The sequence below is a fragment of the Pholcus phalangioides genome, unplaced genomic scaffold, assembly GCF_987345545.1.
Source record: "Pholcus phalangioides strain wild (caught in Gottingen) unplaced genomic scaffold, Ppha-v1.0 ptg000040l_1, whole genome shotgun sequence".
Classification (NCBI taxonomy): Eukaryota; Metazoa; Arthropoda; class Arachnida; order Araneae; family Pholcidae; genus Pholcus; species Pholcus phalangioides.
The window spans coordinates 4,680,044-4,702,368 of NW_028301626.1; the positions used below are offsets into that span (position 1 = coordinate 4,680,044).

Sequence of the window (22,325 nt, forward strand, 5' to 3'; positions counted from 1 at the left end):
AGACAAACACGACATCTAGACTTCATCGGACAGCATACCACCAACATACGACACGTATCAGGCGTACAGAATCAGGTCTCTGATGCTCTTTCTAGCATACAAGCCATTGCATGTCCTCCATCAATAGACTATTCCAAGATCGCAGAAGCTCAAGTGACCGATAGCGAACTTGACTCTCTCAAGCATTCCTCCTCATTAAAACTCAGCATCTGCAATTTAGTTGGTATAGACAAACCACTCTGGTGTGACACATCCTGCAATCGAATACGTCCGTATATACCGAATACTCTTCGAAGACACGTTTTCGATGTTTTTCACAATCTATGTCACCCAGGCATCAAAGCCACAACACGCCTTGTCTGTGATCGCTTTGTATGGCCTTCAATTCGGAAAGACTGCACCACCTGGACTCGATGTTGTGTGCCTTTCCAAAAGTCAAAGGTGCACAAGCATACTGTTTCCGCTCCAGGAAAAATAGAAATGCCAGACGCTCGTTTCAAGCACGTTCACATCGATATCATTGGTCCACTTCCGTCATCTCAAGATTACACATATTGCCTCACCTGCATCGATCGATTCAGCCGTTGGATCGAAGTATTACCGATGAAGGACATGACAGCAGCCACTGTTGCTTCAACATTCTATTCTGGTTGGATCAGTCGTTTCGGAACCCCAGAGAAAATAACAGACCAAGGTCGGCAGTTCGAAAGCTTCATTTTTCACGAACTCACCAAACTCCTTGGCATTCAGCACATCAGGACGACACCTTACCATCCTCAAGCTAACGGGATGATAGAAACAGTTCATCGACAACTGAAAGCAGCTCTGATAGCTTGGTCAAACATGAACTGGGTGAACACACTTCCAACAGTCCTGTTAGGGCTACGATCCTGCTACAAAGACCTTAAAGCCACACCAGCATAACTCGTATACGGCACAGAGCTCCGATTGCCTGGCGATTTGATCGCCAACAGTAGCAACACCATTCCGTGTCCCACAGAATTCGTCTCCATTCTTAGAGACCAGATGCAGCAGCTACAACCAACTCCTGCAACGGCGCATGGTGAAAAGAGACTCTACGTACATTCGGAACTGAAGAACACCACCCACGTCTTCCTGCTGTCAGACACAGTGAAACGAGCCTCGTCCTCACTTACAACGGACCGTACGAAGTGCTGAAACGTGGTGAGAAGACATTTAGCCTTCTCATAAAAGGAAAACCTTCCATGGTATCAGTCGACAGGTTAAAACCTGCCTTTCGCTCACCGGCAGTGTGCCTCAGCCAACCAACAAAACGACAGATGCATCCGTGCCAAAAACTTCCTCCCTCGTTCCGAAAAGCATCCTGAAAAAGACAACGACCAGTAAAAATATTTGGGAAAACCGTCTACGTTCATCGAAGCAAGTGACTTTTAAAATATAATTTTTTTTCTCTTCTTTCCTCGTCCTTCGGACTGCGAGGGGGGTACTGTGGTGCTGCCCGCACGATGGCGCTGGCGTATCTTCGCAGCTTGTATAATAATTATATTTTCTGCTCGTGGCAACGCAACAGAAAATCGGGGAGTCAAAGGCGTCTGACTCTGCTTGTTTGTTGTTGATGATGTTGTCTTACTCACCGACGCGCGTGTCTGTGTCTCGCTGTGCACGGGCCACATTTTTCTCTACCAGCATTCCCGTTTGTATTATGTAAATATTATCCATTGTAAATAAAGTGTAAATATATAAACGAAATCATTTCATGGATCAACCAAATATTTATCACTAGGTTTGTAGAGCGTCAGCCAAACGAAATCTATTGGAAATATTGTTTTCTCAAAATTTAGTAATTTTTTACTTCACAGTTAAATGTAATTTTTTGAGGGAAAGGGCGAGGAAACACTGGTTCGCACAGCTTTGAAAAGCTTTCTTGATTCAATGCTGATAGAATTGCTATCAGCATTGATAAGATCATTACTTAAAAATGCCAAGTTTTACGCTTGGTGCACGTTCAGTGAATTTGGCAGGATTCGGAAGTGACGTTATTAATTTCAAATTCGTTAAAACTCCGTAATTATTGGGCAGATCAAAAACTGTATACACTTTACCGTATTAGTTTTTCACAAGGAATCACGTGTGCAATTATTAGGTGGTCGCGCGCGCCAGAACTGTGCCGTCAGACTTATCCCTTTGCCGAGTCTCTTCCAGTTCAGCTTTGTGACAGTCTGTAACAGGCTATATAATAGTAAGACATTTTTTTTCACCTAGAAAGAGTTGATTCGTTATCGGTGTCATTTTTCGAGGGTTACTGTAATTTTACTTGTTCACAAATTTACAAGAGCGCGCGAAATTGAAGGGCTCGAAAATAAAATTCAAGGTGAAAACTGTTCAACCTTGCTAAGCAAGATTTCATCTGTTTATAGATAACAATGAAATCAAGGTAAACTATACTTTTAACACTTAATTGACCATTTTAGATAATTAAAAATCAAAAATTAGTTAAACTGATGTGTTGATATATTGTTTCAACTAAAAATATTCTAACGGCGCGAATTTTCATCCGCTTATGTAAATTTTTTTCCGATATGTTTTTTATGGGGGTGAATCGTAAATTCGGTTATCGTAATGAAATCATGTACGTGTATCGATAAAAATTCATCTTTTGTTTGCAATATGTTGGGTATAGCACCGCAGCCTGTGGTAGTGTGCTTTAGCCAATTATTAACGAATACACCCTCCAACATATGCTTCCACTCCTTTGAGGACGCCTTGAATTACGGGACGTCCAGTGATTGTCTTCATCCCGAATGTTTTCTTCGTGATTGGCACTCCTGATTGGAGGGTTTCAAGAGGAAAAATGAAACAAATATCGATTGAATAAAAAGTAATCAATATTATGCCCGGGTGACTTGAGGGTAAAAACGGACCAAGGCCTACCATATCAAATACAGATTTGGTAACCTACAGAACTTTTATAAGGAAAAGGTCGTTCAAAAATCGGTGTCTCTTACAATTTTTAAAAGAAATATACAGGTTGACTATCTGATATAGAACAACTCGACGATTTTTTAATACTAGCAGCTAGCATCATCAGGGTATATTCGACGAAACTGATGAAAGAGATCAAAACAGTTACTGCTAGCCTTGATTACAAACGCTGCTGTTGTAGCACCGACGATCTTTTGAAAATGTCAACCCGCCGATGTTGTAGAAATTTCGAGCAGATACTCAAAATTACGAATGCCCCCCCGAGAGAATCTTATGCATTGAATGAGCGGCTGATTTGATGATAGATTCTTTCATGAAATTTAAAACTTATATTTTGAAAGTTTCAGCATAGGATGCTGTTTTAGCATATCATGACATCGCTCATTGAAAAAAATAAGGCGTGTCTGTTTAGGTGATCGCATTATTCAATTGGGAGCATTGTGTAAGAGAAGGCATCATTATGGATATGCATTATTACTATTCTTGGAGTCAAAAGTGAAATGCAAATAGGATAAGAGAGGGAGAGTGTGTGTGTCGTCTTGTCACCATCATGCTGTAGACTTTCCCGTCTATTGCTCATCTTCTCATTTGTAGCCCTATTTGTATGCCGCATGCATTTACAGCGTGTGGCCCATTGTTCTGAGCAACCCCCCTAATGATGCCCTTCATTAGCAACCGAGTCATTATTACCAATAGTTTTTCGTCTGGGACGGTACGTGGCTTGTTAGTGTGTGTGGATATTGACTTATCGCATTACCCTGTGAAAATAGCTCGTGAATAAAACTAAAATTTTTATTTATTTATGATCAGTAAATTGTTATTTTCATTCTTGAATACTTCCGAAAATGACTTCCGAAGTATCAATTAGTATGGAGCGTTATCAACACACTCGCTTTTGTTTCTGCATTCGTTTTTAAAGTGACTTTCTATGGTTAATTTCATGAAAGAAGCTTCCCCTTTGGAGATCCGTCTGAATTTTCAGAAGTGTCTTAAAATGAAAAATTGTTTTGAGCATTTTGGCACTTTTTCTGTTGTAATCAGGGTTGTTTGGTTTTAACCAAGTGGTTTTTTTCAAAAAATAAAATAAAAGTTGCCTAAATATAATTTTTTTCCTTGAAAAATATCATATTGGTTCATTATTAGCCAAAATGTTTCATTTTTACCATATTTTATATCCTTGGGGTACATTCTGATGGTATATTTTTAAATGACATAAGATTTTATAAGTGGTTTTTTCAAAAAGTCTCATAAAAGTGGCTAGAATATATATATTTTTTTTCATATGAAGTTTCTTAGTTATTTAAAGTTATATACAAAAGCCAAAATTTATCATTCTTACCACATTTTGTAACCTTTGGCTACATTCTGATGGTCTATCTTTAACAAATTCATGAATAAAGATTGCATCACACATCTAAATGTAGTGGTGTATTTCTCACAGGTTTCTTTTTCTCTTCACAAAGAAGCAGCAACAGTAGTGACACCATCATGCTAGGGGCAGGTGGTACTATAATCCAATAAAGACAGCTGTCCTTAAAGGACAAAGACTAGTACAAATAGAAATACAACGCCACAACAGGCAAAATGCCCAACGGCTGATAAAAAGATGCCCATAAAAGTATGGATGTCATATATTTAAAAAAAAAAAAAAAAAAGCAACCCAATTAACACAAATTATAAACAATATATACACATGATAAAATATTATACATTGCCCATAAAGAATACTTATGGTTGTCTTATTCTAAGGGTACGTCCATAGTGCACCGCTTCCCGCTTCTCGCTTTATTGCTTAAACCGCGGCAGTTGTAGAAGGCGAGATGATCCCGCGCGATTCTAGCCGGTGGTGGTTATAGTGCACCGCTCGCGGGAGCGTCTGCCTGCATGAGCAGTTGGCATCATGGAGCTATCACGTGGGGGATCTATTGTGTGTGTTTTTGTTGACAACAAAAAATATTTATCATAAAATTTAAATATGAAAGAATGACGAATGTACATGAAATGAATAGGACTCGCCTTGAAGTTGCAATGGGTTTAGTGTAACCGCTAATTATAGTTAATTAATTAATTGATAATAAATCAGCGATTTCGCTTTTAGTGCCACAACAAATTTTCGATTAGAAAACCGAAAATTAATTGTTACAAAATTCTGTTTGATTTACTTTTATCGTTAATTAGTTAATTAACTAATTATCGATCATGATTATTATAATAGTTAATTACGACAAAACTAAATCAAACGGAATTTTGTAACGATTAATTTTAGTTTTTCTAATCGAAAATTAGTTAATTAATTTGGTTAATTAACTAATTAACGATAAAACGAAATCCAACGGTATTTTGATTAATCAACGGTATCGTTTTTATTATGTCAACTAATTAACGATTAGTATTAACAATAATTAGGCGTCATAAAAACTCCGTTGGATTTAGTATGATCATTAATGGCCCTTAATTAATTAACGATTAATTAACTATTTTGCTTATTATTACGTCATAACTAATTAACGATTAGTATTAGCAACAATTATCCATCACAAAAACTCCGTTGGATTCAGTATAATCGTTAATTAACCTTAATTAATGATTAATCAACGATATCGCTTTTATTATGTTATATCAAGTTAACGATTAGTATTAACAATAATTATTCGTCATAAAAACTCCGTTGGATTCAGTATGACCATTCATGATCCTTAATTAATAACCGATTTCGCTTATATTATGCCATAACTAGTTAACGATAAGTATTAACAATAATTAATCGTCACAAAAACTCCAATTGGATTTAGTGTAATTTTTAATTTTCCTTAATTACTTAATGATTAACGATTTCGCTTTTATTATGCCATAATTAATCAACGATTAGTAATAACGATAATTGTCGTTACAAAAACTCCGTCGATTTACTATTCCACTATAAAACGAACTACTCAAGTTTTAGTGGAAAGTATCCGTTTTAAACTGCAAGCGGTGAGCCGGTCAAGCGAGAAAAAGAAATAATAATTCATTCCGGTTAAAGCGGGTAAAAGCAGTTTGAGCCGGTAAAAGCAGGTAGGCGGGCGCACTATGGCCGCCCCAATGAGTTTTCACGATCTTTTTTCAGCCGCGATGAAGCGAGTAGCGAGAAGCGGTTCACTATGGACGTACCCTAAGAATGGATAGCTTCCCGATTTACCCCAACATGTTTATCGTATTTCTTTTTAAACGTGTCAATTGTGTTACAATTTACTACCTCCGGGGGTAAGCTATTCCATTTATTAACAACCCTATTGGAGAAAAATTCCCTGCGACACCATAACCTTGCATTGTCCCTCACCAATCGATACTGGTGTCCCCTTGTAAAAGCAGTCGATTGGCGGTGTACTAAAAGTTCATGGTCCATCCTATCCATCCCATTGAAAATTTTGAACACTTCGATCATATCTCCTCGACACCTGCGTTCATCCAATGTAAGTATATTCAGAAAATCAAGTTTCTCTCAAGCCCCGTGCTGCCAACAAGGACACGCGTAGCTCTTCTCTGCACCCCTTCAACCAGGTCTATGTCCCTCTGTAGGTATGGTCTCCAAAACCTTACAGCATACTCCAGTCCAGGACGAACTAAGCCTCGAAAAAGCGGAAGAATGACTATAGGAGAACGCGAAGAGACCTTTTTGAAAATGAGACCAAACATTCTATTCGATTTTTTGACCACCGCTGAACAATGTTCAGAAACAGTGTACTAGTAGTTACATTACCTTCACATACATTTTCATTTTCTTTCCCATAAGAAGTAGCACATCTACTGTATATCTCGCAGTCTTAATATTCGATAGGTTTTTTTTATACTTTCACTGTTAAGCCCAGTTAATCAAGGTTCTGCTGTATAGTAGTAACAGATTTATGAAAAATAATCAGCTATATACAGGGTGATTATAATTTAAGTTTTGATTCCAAAACTATACAATAAGTACTGGTCAGAATGACTTGAAAATTTGCATGGATACTCCTGGAGCAATGGAAGTTTCTTTTGCAAAAGGAAAAAAGTGCAATTAGTGCAAAATGTGCAAGTAGATGATGCTGTACTTGGCCAGCAGTATAAACTATTTTGTGCAACCACATCATTTCGGCACTTCCACAGCATCAGTGTGTGGATAGAACAACTTCTTGCACATTGCAATACCAGCAGAGAAGCTGCTGAATACCCATTTTGACAATAACAGAATGCAACTTAACCCTTGCAACTTCTGGCTTGGGGGATACCACAAAATGTTATGAATAGTGGTCAGATTGCAAACGTTGATGAATTGCAATCTCCAGCGCATCCCCTATATGTTAGCAGTTCCTCGGGAGTATTAGGGGGGGGGGGGTTCAATAAAGGTGAATTGCAAACGCATCCACATCATGACCATGGCATACTCTGTTGTTGAACAAGAGTGATTTTGTGCTTTCACCTCATAGCCAGAACACGGTGGACATATTTAACATTTCTTGAGTAAGTTGTAGTTGTGTTTGATTACGTTGTTTTTTTGTGATGTTTCCATTAATTATGAAATCGTGAAATGCTATCATTATCATTTTGCCATGACTGGCTATCGTTTCCGTTCTGCGAGCAAATTTCCCACGTGTTGTATGTCATTAATTTTACATTTTTAAGTATTTTTTTTTTCTCTTTACCAAATAAAATTCCATTTCTTCAGGAATATTCATGTCAATTTTCGTCATTCTGACAATCGTTCTTTTTTTACAGTGTTTCGAAATCAGAACTTTAGTTATAATCACCCTGTATATCGTAAATCATTGCTAATTAATCTGCATTATTTATGCTTCATTAAATAGATTATATTCACCTAATTTTTATTACTTTTTGCAAAATAGCTTCGTAATTAAGTATACTGAAAGTAACTGGAGAAAAAACCTTTGCATATTATGTGATTAATAATAATAATAAAAGAATTTTCAAACACACAGTAATCTATTGAGTTTGGTTTTTGTTAAAATGTAAGAAATATTTATTGATTAATTGATATGGGAATAGTGTTAATTATACATTAATAAACATTTTATTTGAATTAATTATTAGAAGTTTGAATGATTTTTCAGAAATTTTATTGTGTTTTTAATGTTAATACTATTTAAGACAAAAAAACCCGGTTTTTTGGTTTTTTTCAAAAACCCTGGCAATAATAGATGTAGTAACAGTGGGCCCAAAGTTTAGAGGTCACAGGGGTGCACAACCTCCTGCCCACGGGCCAAGTGCGGCTCTCAAGAGGTTTCATACGGTCCGGAAAAGTTCCGGTAGAAAAGTTTACATACTCACAATACGATGATTGCCTAGGCTCATTCATAAAAATACGGGAAATTAAGATATAGGATATCGCCAATAAGATATTCGCAAAAAAATTTTCAAGTGAAGATGCCAATTACGCCAAAAAAAACAAAAAAAACTGTTAAAAGCAAATTACAATAAAAAAATTGTCAAAGGCAAGTAAATTTGTCAATTACAGCCAAAAAAATTGTCATAAGTAGTCACCAATTTCAGTCAGAAAGTCAACAGCAAGTGAAGTGGCCAATTGCAGACGAAAAAATTGTTATATATCTATACGGGGTGATTATAAAAAAACTATCATACCATTCACAGAAACTGAATGAAATTTTGGCATAAGGTATTTTGAGGTATGCGCTCAAGAATGATATGGAAAACGACAGTGTCACTCTAACAGTTACGGTTACAGTGAGAAAATTTCGAAAATATCAAATGGCAACACCAAGTTTTTTGTATTGGAATGCGATCTCCATACTGAAAAACACTAAATAGCGTTGGAATGGCACCTTTAGCACGAAAATCCCCGGAGCTAGGCAAGGAAAAAGTAAAAAGGAATTTGCCGTGCACCAGAGCATTAATGTTCGTTTCATTCGTCACACCGTTTGAGATCCCAGCCTGATTAGTCCTCCACAAGGTCATGTGGAAAACACAATAAAATGCTTTATTTTATGCTGCTTCTCTGTCCTTATTGGTTGTCCTCACTTTTAGCCTATCTACCGCCTGTGATTTTCATGCTACAATTGCCGTTCGAACGCTATTTAGGGTTTTTCACAATGGAGATCACATTCCAATACAAAAAACTTGGTGTTGCCATTTGATATTTTCGAAATTTTCTCACTGTAACCGTAACTGTTAGAGTGACACTGTTGTTTTCCATATCATTCTTGAGCGCATACATCAAAATACCTTATGCCAAAATTTCATTCAGTTTCTGTGAATGGTATGATAGTTAGGGGCCCATATGTCGGGATAGTTTTTTTATAATCACCCTGTTTATATATATATGTCATGAAATTATTCATTTCTTTTTTTTTTTTTAAATTTGAGTGAGCATCGCTGAAAATAAAGGAAAAACTATTTTATGGAACATTTATGAAATTACGTCGTTTTAACACTTTATGAAAAAGTTGGGGCGACGAAATTTACTGGAATGTCTCGAAAATTTCAAGATCATATGGTCACCCCATGCATACAAATTTCTGGCCGGCCAGCGGCAGAATTATCGCATAACTGGCTCGCAGACTTGTGCGCCCCTGCACGAAAGGTTTCACCCTTTCCCCGTCTTTCCCTTCAGATTGCAGTTTGAGCCGCTGTGGTGGTCGAGTGGTCATAGTGACGGACTCGCATCGCGGGGACCCGGGTTCGAGCCCCACCGTCGCCACAGTGGTGGTCGACGCAAGTTGGTTTTCTGTGGTTCCCAACTTCGAGGTGTGAATGCGAGTCGATCTCCCTTTTAAAAATCCTCGCCACAGAGAGCAACAGACCTACAAACGTTATAAATTTAATTCAGTCATTACAGTTCACTCTGAAATTTAGATGGCAGCACTGAAGAATCAGACACAACACTAAATACGCACTCAGACTCAGTACACAAACTTACACTTCCGATCCAATGTAGTAAATTTTTTATTTATTTATTTAGCAAAGAGAGAGATGTACAAGCATACATTACAGAGACAACTTTTCATCCAAAATGAACATGACTGTCACATACTAGACTAGACGATGGTTTATTAAAAAGTACAGATAGATGGGGATAAAAGTAGTGTGTGAAGAGAGGAAAATACCTATATATACACTTGTATATAAACACAAATATAAATGGGGGGATTGATAGTTAAATATCAAGTACTAGATGGGTGAAGAGGGGGAAAACAAAATTAGTAGTAACAACGTTACTACTAATTTACGCACCCACCAACGCGCTGGTGGGTGCATTTTAAATATCAGGATTAGAGATACTAAGTATGATTTGAATAATTGAGCTACTGTCGAAAAGGCGAAATATTTAAGATGTGGATAAATATAATGGGGAAAAAACCCATTACTTTAATTACTGTGAGGACAAATGTTTAAAAAAAATCAAAGTGCCCGGAGATACCATCAGACAATATATAGCTTTTGAAGTACTTCTTGAAAGTGTAAAGAGAAAACATTCTTAATAAAGAATAGATGGTGATAAAACCCATAGATGACGATAGACCTGAGTTGTGCTCGATTTGAAAGAAAAGAAAAGCCCACATATGGTCGGCAGCAAGTGCCGTAAAATTTGAGAAAAATTCGCGCGAAAATGGAAAACTCCCATCGAAGTGCGGTCGGTAATGTTAGCACCCAACCCCCTTGACATGGGAAAAATAGTTACGAAACTCATCGATTGGTAACGCAACCACCCAAATGTTAGCTGCAAGATGGCCATTGATAGTATTTCACTAGCTGCAAATTTATCTGACTTTTCTATGGAAATGGCATTTATCGGTGATTTCATAACTTACTTACTTGCAGGGGAAAAAGGAACTGACCAGGACCTAACCAGGATTTTTGTGGGGGGGGGGGGATAACATGATTTTGATTCTCCCGCACGCTACAAAATTAGATGATTTTATAATGTTATTTTTGTTCTCTCCTAAAAGTTGCCGTCCCTCTAAAGTTTGTTGCCTGGAGCAATTTTTCCCTTCCCCCCTCCTCAGTTCTGCTGTACAAGATGAGTCAAAATGATTGTATCGATTTACAAATAACAATAACATTATTATGAATATTAAATAGGCTATTTCCGACAAAGTAGGAGAGTTTGGAATATTAATGACAGTGGGTGTCACTCTGACATCTACCAAATTACTCTGACATTTTCCCAACCGCGTGATCGGTCGTTGTGGACAAAGGTGTTCCGCAAATGGTCATCCTGATATTGCTCCTTTTGACTTCTTTCCATGGGGTGTACGTCAAAGACTGTATTTATGCCTTTTATCCACAGCGATGCAAAAAGTAAAGATGCTCATGAGAATGCACAGGCATCAGTGACTTGAGACCTGCCTCAGAATTTCAAGGCTTTCAGATGTCAAAGGTATCCATAAAAAACAGGGTATAGAATATAGGAACGGATTTTTTTACTTTCTGTGTTACGTAAAATTCTTTTTTATGAGTGGAATTATTGGAATTCGGGGAAACATTTTGATTTACTTTGTATTTGTATATGCCGTGGAAAATTTCCGAAGTCTGGTCACTTCGCGAAGTAACAGGTATACGCATATGCTTCTAACCACACTTTTTATGTCGAATGCAAATCTCTCTACTCTCGGGAAAAAATATGACATTATTCAAAACATGTCTTGTCGTCTACTGTCTCTCGCCACGTCCCACGCGTGTTCGCCACTAAACTTTCCCATACCTCTGTGGGCCCTTTTCTTTTTCTGAGATTTCTCTCTTCTCATTTCTCACTACGGGTCATGTAAAGGGTCATTTCTTTTTTCTCAGTTTTAGACTCCACTCTTCTAGCAAGAGTCGTTAGTGTTACAACTCTGTTGGCATTCAATGTCACGATATGTGTACCACACACATTCACACGGCATTCCTGTATTTGTGTTTTTTCTCTCTCACTGGTAGTGTGCAGTGTAATTCTCTTAGGATTATCATGTAGTTTTTTTTTCTTGCATTTTTTTTCCGTGCAAGGTCGGTAATTTTGTCTTTTTTTTTCTTCTTCTTACAGTTTCTTTTGTCTTCTGTGAATTTTTTTGTGTGTGTGAGAGAGGAGCACCTTTTTTTCCGTTAATGGTGTAGTACACATGTGCTAGCTACCAGGCATACACTTCTATCTCTCGTCATGCCTCGCTTCCTTCCTTTATTTTTATTTTTGCTTCTTGTCTTGTCCATCCTCATGATGGAAATCTCTTTTTTTTTTATTGTGTCAATGTCAAATATAGCTGCTTGGTTTTATTATTCCAATGGCGTAGCACCTTCATCCTCCTTTTTTTTTTTTACCCGACCTACCTATGTGTGCATACGAAATCTAGGGAATATTTTGGTTCTAACGGTGTAGGGATTTTTCCCTTCCTACCGCTTCGATGGGATGATGTGAAATTTGTGAAAGACGACCAATTTCTTTTGGACACGGGTTTTTGAACATTGACTTCCACCCAGTATGCCAATGAAAACAGAAAGAGCGGTATCAATAACGTTGAATACAATTTGGTCCCCAAAATATCTCTTGAGCTGGTATCGTCCTCTTAAATACTGAACTTTGGATGGGTGGAAATTTCTTTAATTATTTTTTTGCCACCAATAAATTAAAAGGCACCAGTCATCGTGAAGCTAATTATGGAAGCCGCGCCCCCTAGAGGCACATGCCGCGTTTGCGGCCACGAAATGGTATTTCTCTTCATCGTTGTAAATAATTAGTTGCAAATAAAGCAACCTGGGGAATTCTGAAACAGGGTCGCGGAGGTGTGGCTGGGGCTTCTTTGGCCATCGCTGGGGTTTGTGGGTCCCTCCTCCTGGGGTGGGGGCGGAGCTGTTATTGAGGGGACAACAACGTAAAGACCAGGCTTCGCGCTTGCAGCTACTACTACTACTTCACCAAACACCAACTCTGGCCATATCGCTATATTGCAATTTACTGCCATTAGTGAGATGGGTTGGAAGTGAAGGCGCTGTCTGTCGGTGGTCGCCTCGAGTTCGTTAGGGAAAATATCTTATCTATATCCTCCCTTGGGTTCGAACCCGGGACCTAGACACCAACCTTCACGATGGTAGACGAGTATCTTACCACCATGCCACTCGGGCACCGCGCGCTTGCAGCTGGGACTTAGACAAAGGGTTGAGGGGTGCCGGAAAGGGCGCTTGTCGGTGGTTTCTTCCACCGGCCCAGCACCCCTGATCCTTCCCAGCACGATCCAAACCAGACGGGTAAAGGGCTTACATCCCGGAAGGAACAGAGCTCGGGTCGTGTCTGGTCTGACAGTCATCGTGAAGTGTTTTTTTTTTGTTTTCTTCTTTTAAAACCTATCGCTTTGTTTCTTAATTTTTTTGCCCACGGCCCCATTTCGCCCATATTTTCTTATCGTGCTCCCTTCCCCCCACCGTCTTATTTCCGTCCCTATTCAGTTCAGGAACGAGATGTTTTCGACTTATTGAATTTAGTCAAACCTTGATTTATAATGAATAGAAATTTTACAAAAGTCAATCTCTGAACTCTTGGGCCAAGCTCGGATCCAAAAGAGGGGGATTGGGAGGGGGAGGGGAGTGATCAACCCTCTTAAGAGTCAAATTATATAGGAAAAATGTCTTCCAAGTAAAATACGGAATGATCCAACGAACCTCCTTTGCCCCTCCTCCTCATATCGCCCTGGATTAGCACCTACCTGGGCTAGAGTTTAGAGAGCTTGGGAATCTTGTTGGGAGGTCTATGCAGGTTAATCTCAACATTACTGGTTCCCAGGTGAGGTGAGCATCTGGGCCCCCATACTTAGCTAAAAGTAACAGCTTACATATTTGCATACTTACTCATGAAAATCATAGTATCAGATTTCATCGTTTAGGTCACCTATGGGCATGAGGCTCCTGCGTGAAGATGGTCCAGGTTTTATGGGCAGGTTCTGTTCTGGTGGATTCTGAAAGTAGTCACATTTTTCCCACAGTATCTAAATTTTTAAGAATCTGAATTTCTTTAACAGCCCTCTTTGCCCCCCCCCCAAGCACCTGATTTTTCCCCCTTCCACACCTCTTCACTAGATTTTCACTGGTTGCTCTCCCTGGGGGGGGGAGGTGTAGGTCGATTTCCCTCACGCTGAATCACGGGTGGGATATAGATATTATAGATGGGATATAGATATATCTCCCCATCTATATTATATAGATGTTCATTATAAGCATATTTGCAGACCCTGTGTAATATTTGTTCTTTGAATATAAGGATTTTTCGAAAGTTACCTAGATTAGTGTTTTCAATTACCGAAATTTCCCGTAATAAAGCCGCAGCTCATATTGCATAATGTAGTGGTTCTCAAACTGTGCGCCGTGGAGCGGTGGCCCTGACAAAGATTTTTCCCGAATAGATTCTTTGTTAAACTGCTGAGGAGAGGCGCTGATAAGCGTTGATTAGTGGAAAAGAGCGCCGCTGCTGGGAATTTTTATATATTGTGCAATAAAACACCGGTATAACGATACTCTTTTTTTTAACCTTTATTACCAGACGCTCCCCGCTCCCCATCCGATACAGACATCAGAGCGTTCCCGAAGGTCGGACACGCCTGGAAAATCCAGCCAAATTTTTTTTTTTGTTGTCTCTTCAACGGACGAATAAATCGTAATCACCGTCAACGGACAAATGCATATAAAATCTCAATCGTCTATAGAAATCAAAGAATTGATGACTTGATAATCTTCGTATTAAGCGTCCTTTGCGCGCCTGTCGTAACGCTGGGATCTATTACGTGGTATAACGATATACTCTGCATGCCAAGAAAAGTCATTTTAAAAGGCATCATCACGCGTCATCAGATTTATACTATTGTCGACACACCTTCTTAATAATCGTTGTTAATCCCACCACAAAATGCACTTAGCGTTTATTCATCATATGAAGTTGCGATTAGTTGATTAATGAAATTCGGTCAAATATTTTGTCCCTAAATAGGGGGTTTGCTGCATCACTCGTGTACGTATGCACGCACGCAGAAAGTAGAAATATCGACGTATTCATTAACATTTTTTGTGGTGCAAAATATCGATGTTATTAAACGCTCTCGGGAGACCAGAAACAGATGAGTTTAAAAATATACTGAATTTTTTTTTAGCAATATATTAAAAAAATCGTTATAACGGTTTCGAAGTCTCCGAAAATGTTGTTATAAAGGAATTTCTCGTGGCATACGAGTGGAACATGAAAGGCTGTATATGTGTGATTCAATAAAAAAAAAAAAAATTGGGATTCATCGTAGTAAAATATATCGTTTTATCGAGAGGAGTTTCATGTTAGTCTATATGTATTTTCATCTAAATTTATTTATACTGTAACTTCAAACGATACTTGGAAAAAATATCACAGTAGCTATTCGTAGCCAAAGGTGTACGCACTCCTGGAAGTGCGTGAGAAAAATTTTCAGGGTGAAAGCTGGAAAATATTTCATGATGTGGCTATTTGGAGGTGTAAGAATGTAAGGTTAAGGCTAATGGGGTGCCAGAATGTGAAGTTCACTGAGAGGTGCGGTCTGTATGTGCCTTTAATCCAGTTGAAAAAGTTAAATTTTCACTCAAGAATGATGTCCAATGTCGCGTAATGCTATTAAATTCTCAAAGAAAACGCGCGTGAGCTAAACGCCCAACATTTATTACATTTGATACAGATTTTTCATGTCGAGTGTTTTTACACTTACTGCATGAAAATTACGTACGGAGTATAAGAAGCCGCGACGTATTTACGAGAACTCTTTTCTTTCCATCATTTTTCTTACTGCGGCTGTAAGTTTCTGAGTAGCGCAGTACTTATTCGAGGAACTCCTAGGTCCAACATCGAGGGTAACCATTCCCCCCTGCCGTTGCCATTCCCGATATCGTTTGTTCTGAAACAGTTTCACCTTTCCAAAAATCTTCATACCCAGATTTTTGAATTCATTAAAAACTACTCTCGTGTTTTTTACCCTTATTTCAGTAAATGTTCGTGAATTGATGTCTTTTTTATGATCACAAAATCATGTCGAGAAATGGTATTGCGTTTTTTAGGATGGAAATTTTGTGAATGTACGTAATGCGTATCATTTCTGAGAAGAGAACGATCTTAAAGACTCTAATCATTTTATCTTATAGCCTTGGAAAAATTTTCGTGGTTTTTGTCCCTGCAACTTGAAGTTTATAAAAAAATATGAATGGAATTATGCCTCTCTCTCAAGTATATGTATCTCCTGTTTTGGAGCCGACAATATCTTTCAGGCGATTTTCATTACTGTTCACACCGGCGGACCGTGACCGTATCTCGTAGGCGTTATCGATAGCTCCCATATACATCGTGATAACAAACCATTTTAGTGCCTGCTAGAAAAGTTCAAAGTGATCCATAATAAATTCGAAATAAATACGTGTTTCCCTCGCCATTTTCAATCGGGTTTATTGTGGGACTCGTTCGAGTGTCTATTCCAGAATCTAATCGAACGAACGGACATCACAAAGGAGTTTGTTGTTCCCATTGACCATACATGATATCGCTCTGGATCTTCCGAACACATGGCGTGACACCCGTTTCTTTCTCTCTCTCACATAGACACATAAATCACCAGTAAGGGTTTACCTGCCTCTGATATTATCTCTAGAATAGGTATAACCCTTCCTCCAATGTATTGCATCTAGGCACAGTCGCCCCGAATGACGTGCTCGAAAGCTATAGTTTTTTTATGGGATGAAACGCACCCACGTCATGATGTGAATGGGATATGGAGATAATAGTTTGTGTGGTCATTGCTGACTATCATTAACGTTCCCGTATCTCTTCCCATCTTTCCTTCAATCCTATATATACCAATGGCTGCTTATTTTGTCCGGGTCCGCACATGAGCAACGGCGAATTCAAGCGGAACTGAACAACTTCACCTTTAGTTATCATTCCATCTGCTGGCATTATTCTAACCGTAATGGCGATGATTCCGAACGTCCGGCCGTGGCAGTTATTCCTCGCCCCCTTGAGTGACCTCTGTCGAATGGTGTTATATATTGTTTCAGTCAGTATGTGTGTAAATACCAAGGGTGACTGGACAGATGCAAAAGTGCTATGAGAGTCCAGATGCTTACGCTACTGTAAAGTACCAGAATCGCAGCCTTGAGGGGGATTTTTCTTTTTCTTGCCCAAAAGAGTCGCCAATACGTGCTTCGAATACTTGAGAAAGATAGAAAACTGTTGTCATTCGTCGTCATTTTTGTCCACTCTTATCTGTGTCTGTAGTGAATTGCATTCGGGATGGTCTTTCAGTCCCAATTTTTTACTCTTATGCTGTAGGTCACTGTGCAACGCTGTAAGATTTTTCTGTGCGAAAATTTTTTCTACTTGAGATCAATATCTGGTTGTTTTTTTTGCCATAAGAATTCTGGAATTTTTGAAATCTTTGCGATGTCATCTTTTTTTTTTCAAGTTTCAGAGAAATTGCTGGTGTTTGCGCGCGTGTCATGTCGGCTAGCTGATCTGATCCTTGATTTCTTTCGTGTTTTACAAGGGAATGAAATGTAATTTTTACACGGGTGAGACACACATAAAATGTCTGGCGATTCAAAAAAAACAGCGCCAGAGATAAATTTCACTTGGAATTTCGACGTTAAACGCACACGCGTGAGCACAACGCAATAACAAGGAGGATATCGACCGTATGTTTTGTGAAATCCGACCATGTGCGTGTTGATTGCAGGTCTATGGCAAAACACGAACTTGATAAATGTAGGCGTAAACCGAATTTTTAATGAGAGGTAATTATAGGTCTTTTTGTCGGAAAAAAGTCCGTAAAATTTTTTTAAATTCTATTTTCTCGATAGTTTGTAGCTGTTGTCCATGTTGGTGGTTACGTTGACATGAGTTTAGTCATTACACTTTTTTTTGGCTCCGATACAGAATTTTTAGTTACGATCGTAACATGGTGTTTGAAATTTGTCAGGCTATGGCTATGTCCATGTTTATACGACTTGAGTCAGTGCTTTTCAAACTTTTGTCACCCGCGGCTTCCTTACCCTATTCATGGTTCATCTTCGGTTCTCAAAAATTTAGTAGATATTTCGCATTCACAAAAGAACCACTTCAAAACATAAATAGGTACACTCACCTCAATATCTTCAGCTCACGCCTCTGCCAAAGTTTGGCGACATCACGCACACCTTGAGAAAGACTGACTTGAGTATTGCGACTGCACTAAACACTTTTTTTAGACACCGTCCGAAAGAGGAAACACAACCAAATGTTTCGTCTGTGTCTGTGAAAAACATTTTCAGTGAATTGCACATACACTGATTGCAAATCAAATTCATATATACCGTCCACGCCGCTTAATGCGATCACAAGACTCGGGGTTTATGATAATAATAATAACAATGATAACTATATACGAAAAAGTCCCGTTTGCAAGTACGGTGACCATACAATCCCGTGTGGTCGAGGCGGATGTATGGTAAACAGGTGTTGGTTAAACGGGGCAAATTCTTTTCTTCGCACATAATTGTGCGAACTAAATGTTCAATCGTTACATTTTTTATTTTACTTTAAAACGGGCTCCTACATTGTCTTGCAGCGGGATAGCGATAACATACAGGGGAAAAAATAAGTTTGGTTAAACCCTTGTTTCACAGAATGCGCACAAAAAAAAGGCCTTTCGACGGGGAAGGGGGGGGGGGAGGAACCAATTATCCTGAGTCCTAATAACTTTTAACGATTTTTTTTCCCATGTTATGATATCGGTCTGCTCCGTTCTTTGCCAAAGTACTAACAATATCGGAATTATCACATTATATCCCGATTATAATAAGCGGCGTTAATTCTGTGGTGTTTGATCAGAACATACTCCAAAATCACATTTTTGAGATATAAGCATTTTCATTGTCATTTAAAAATCAAAAATAAAGCATACACACAAATACAAATGAAAATATCATACATCAGCATGTTTAGCCGTACGCACGTATTTATGCATTTATCTCACTTCTAATTAGTTTTAATTAGCAAGACTTACTACTAGATCAAAAAGCCATTTTTTGGAGATATCATGTTTTGACCAAACACCACAGAGTTGTGTATATAAATGAGAACATTGTCAATCCCTGTCGAACATTTTGACGAATGAATCTTATTTCTCCAAGTGTAAGTGTGACCTGTTACTGATCTTCACCGAAAATTTGTGCAGCAGACGAAACGCGTGGTCGTAATCCCGTCACTTCGATCTGAGGACGCATATGATTGTTCGGAGGTGTATGGTGCATTGCTGTCAAAATTTTGTGAACTAAAAGGCTATGTGTGCAATTAGTTGCCATTCCTTAGTGACATGTTTGCCGTGTGTCTGCAATGCCTCCAAGAGGCATTACCTCCTGTATCTTCAGGAGGTATTGGTCTGTGTCGAAGCTTTGAGAGCAGCTGAATTAGATGTTTGATTTAGTTGCCATTTAATTAGAGCTTGAATTTCTTATCTTTTCCTGGAGTTTCTAGAACTTGGGAGATTTTGAATATCACGTAGCATTGATATTAACCGTGGTATTTTTATTTAAAAAAAATACTGAAGTATTTTTTGCGTTGTTTTTGACGAAGTTGGGTGTAATCTTAACGTTGATGACATTTCCCAATCAAATTTAAAATAAACGCAGGTAAAATGGTCATCATTGAAACATTTGTTTCAAGCCAATGAATTTTTTTTACTGAAATTTCACCTGTGGTCATTATTGAACTATTTTTCTACGCTCACAGTCGGAAAGGGATTTTTTAAGCGCACTGGGGAAAAATGTAGGGAAAAATTATTTTTCCCGCGCTCGTAAGCAACCAGCTCTTGAATCACGCCCTTCCTCTCTCTCATGCACATTGCATTCATTGTCAGTAGCTATTTTTCTCGCGTACGTCGTACACCTGTGTGTGAGCGAATACGCGAAAGCTTTCAAGGTGTAACGAGCTCCCGCTATGCGCCTCATAATTTGCCAGAGGCTTTTCTTTTTTCTCAAGCTAAACGGCGAAAGTCAATGCCACAGTTTTTTTTTTCTTCTCAACTTCTCTTTAGATTGAGCTGAACTTTTGCATAACTCAGTTGCCGCTGATCTTCCGTAGATCAAATACATCTGTTGTGTGGTCCACCACGTTATGTTGTCCGCAGGTAATTCCTGGTCCAACGGATGAGTTATAATTTTTCTTCGCCCTTGGTGTCATTGATTCGCAATAATATTTGGAATACTGAAACGAAGATTGGTTATCACTCTATGTATGTAGTGAGTTAATCGTATAGGCTCATCTTTTTTCCATTATGTTGTACTACAATGCTATGATGCCACAGTATGTTGTACCCTATCCGTGTTATACCAATGTCCCGAAGAAAACGAAAAAAAAGAAAAAGAAGTTGGCCTATCCCGTGAAATGGCACAGGAAAAAAATGTCGTTCGCGAGTTATCTGAAGAAAATCTTCTGTAGAGCGGTGTTGAAGTGCTTGAAGAAGAATACGAAGAATCAACAGGCTATGAAGCATCATGACAGCAAGAAGAAGCACCCACAACCTGGACATCATCGCCATCACAGCCATCTCTCACAGATTCCTGCGAGACACTCTGTGAGCGGCAAGAAGCAGGATGTCCGGGATTATTGGGGATCGAAACACGGGTCCGAGTGGCTTTTCGGCAAGGCTCAAGCCACCGATCAGAGCCATTTGTTGGAAATTGTCGATGCCTTCCGTACGTCGGACCTCAAGCATTCACGTTTGCGTCAGAGGATCGCTCCGAATTACTTTCCTCGGAATGAGTCTTGCCCACAGCACGGTGGTCGGGTATCGTATCCTCAGTGTGCTTGTGGACATCCCGCTTGTCCCGGACAGTCGAGATCGATGAAGCCGTCCAAGCGGAATCGTAGGGGATCCGAAAGCGAATGGTCTCTGTCTACGATGCAGATGGACCGCCGTCCGTATTCGAGATGGCCTCCATCTCGACCGCAGAAACCGTTGACGAAAGGAGTCTACAACGAGCCCCTGTCGTCGGTGCTGTCCCGTATGAACATGTACCTTTATAATTGGGTGTACGTCGATCACCTGAAGTTGAACCAGTCATCCACCCGTTTCGTGCAATCCCTCGGTACCCTTGAGAGGTACCGCCAGAAACTTACGAGTGCGAAGTCTGGTACGAGATGGAAATCGTCGTCTCGTGCGTCATCTGTGATAAGTGTTTGCAGCAGTAAGTGTTGTGAAAACAAAGTAAAGGCGGTCAGTTCCGTAGACAAGTATTACCGACTGCAAAATCGGATACATAAAAAGGTATTGTATCGCGATAAATGGTCTAAACGGTACGGCAGTGGTTCTCAAAGTTCGCGTCGTGTTGAGCTGTTGATGTCTGTGTGTATCCACTTCAGTGTTTTTGAAATGGTTATTTATTAGACATTTCTGGGGATGTCACGGATGAATATTGACAGGGGGAAGAGAACCGCGAGTGGCAAAAATGTAAGAACCACTGTCGTACGGTATTGCCAAAATTTTTTTCTCCTTGATTATATATAGCATAGCACATTGGAACACTGTTATATCGCGAAATCAGATTTAGCATGGATACCATCAAATCACTCGTGTTTTATGAACTACACTTTATATATCCGCATTAGTAATGTTATGCTACATATTTATTCCCCTTTATGTATCCCATACAGTAGTTACTGTAACCAAGAGTAAGTCAGCTACCTTTTTATATAATTTGGCTCCATTGTATTAAAGGGGAAACTGCTGAATTTGCACAAATTTTTGACACCATTTTGAGAAATTTTCCTTTGAAACAGCGAAACCTGTCTAGAAGGGCCACTTGCCACAATTCTTCAGGGAAGTGACCCCTTGATATAGGTGATGAAATAAATATACCACAACAACCAAATTACCCAACGAGGTAAATAACAAAGTACAATCTTGGAACAAACTCTAAGTTACGAGGCCAGACCAAGATTGGCTGTTCACATATTTCAATTTTGCAACTCTACAAGTTCCCGTAACAAACAAGAGAAATGTGGAAAAAAATAGTGGCAATTAAAAGACAAAAAGCTTGAAAAAAAACCATCGGAATGCACTGTAGAATATTTTGTTGGAGAAATGAGGGATAAAAAAATGGCGCGAAGTGGGAATTGAAATGTCTGTGCTAATACAAAAAAAAGAAGAGGGGGAAAATTTGAAACGAAGGTACGTGTTGGAAAGACTTCATTTTTTTCTGCTAGCTTAACCTTTAAAACTGTTAGGATTTGTTGTGAGGAGCAGCAACAATTTCAAATCAATTGCAACAATTGCTACACTCTTCAGGATTTATGTGCTCCCGAAACTGTGTGTGTGAAATATTGCGCTTTATATGGAGTCCACACAACAATCTCTCTGATACTAGAACGA

At 39.0% G+C, this 22,325-nt stretch overlaps 1 protein-coding gene across 3 annotated transcripts in view; it reads left to right on the forward strand.

Moving 5' to 3' along the window:
* The window catches only part of LOC149065303 (patronin-like), a 145,194-nt gene that overhangs the window by 59,749 nt on the left and 63,120 nt on the right, over positions 1-22,325 (forward strand). For 2 of the 3 annotated variants that reach the window (XM_089254229.1, XM_089254230.1), the window contains exon 1: positions 19,829-21,221. The exons of the other annotated variant lie outside the window; for it this stretch is intronic. In XM_089254229.1, the coding sequence (XP_089110355.1) occupies positions 20,229-21,221 (993 nt within the window). In that variant the 5' untranslated portion in view covers positions 19,829-20,228. Of the gene's footprint in view, positions 1-19,828; positions 21,222-22,325 lie in introns of those variants that run through there. 3 annotated transcript variants of the gene reach the window in all.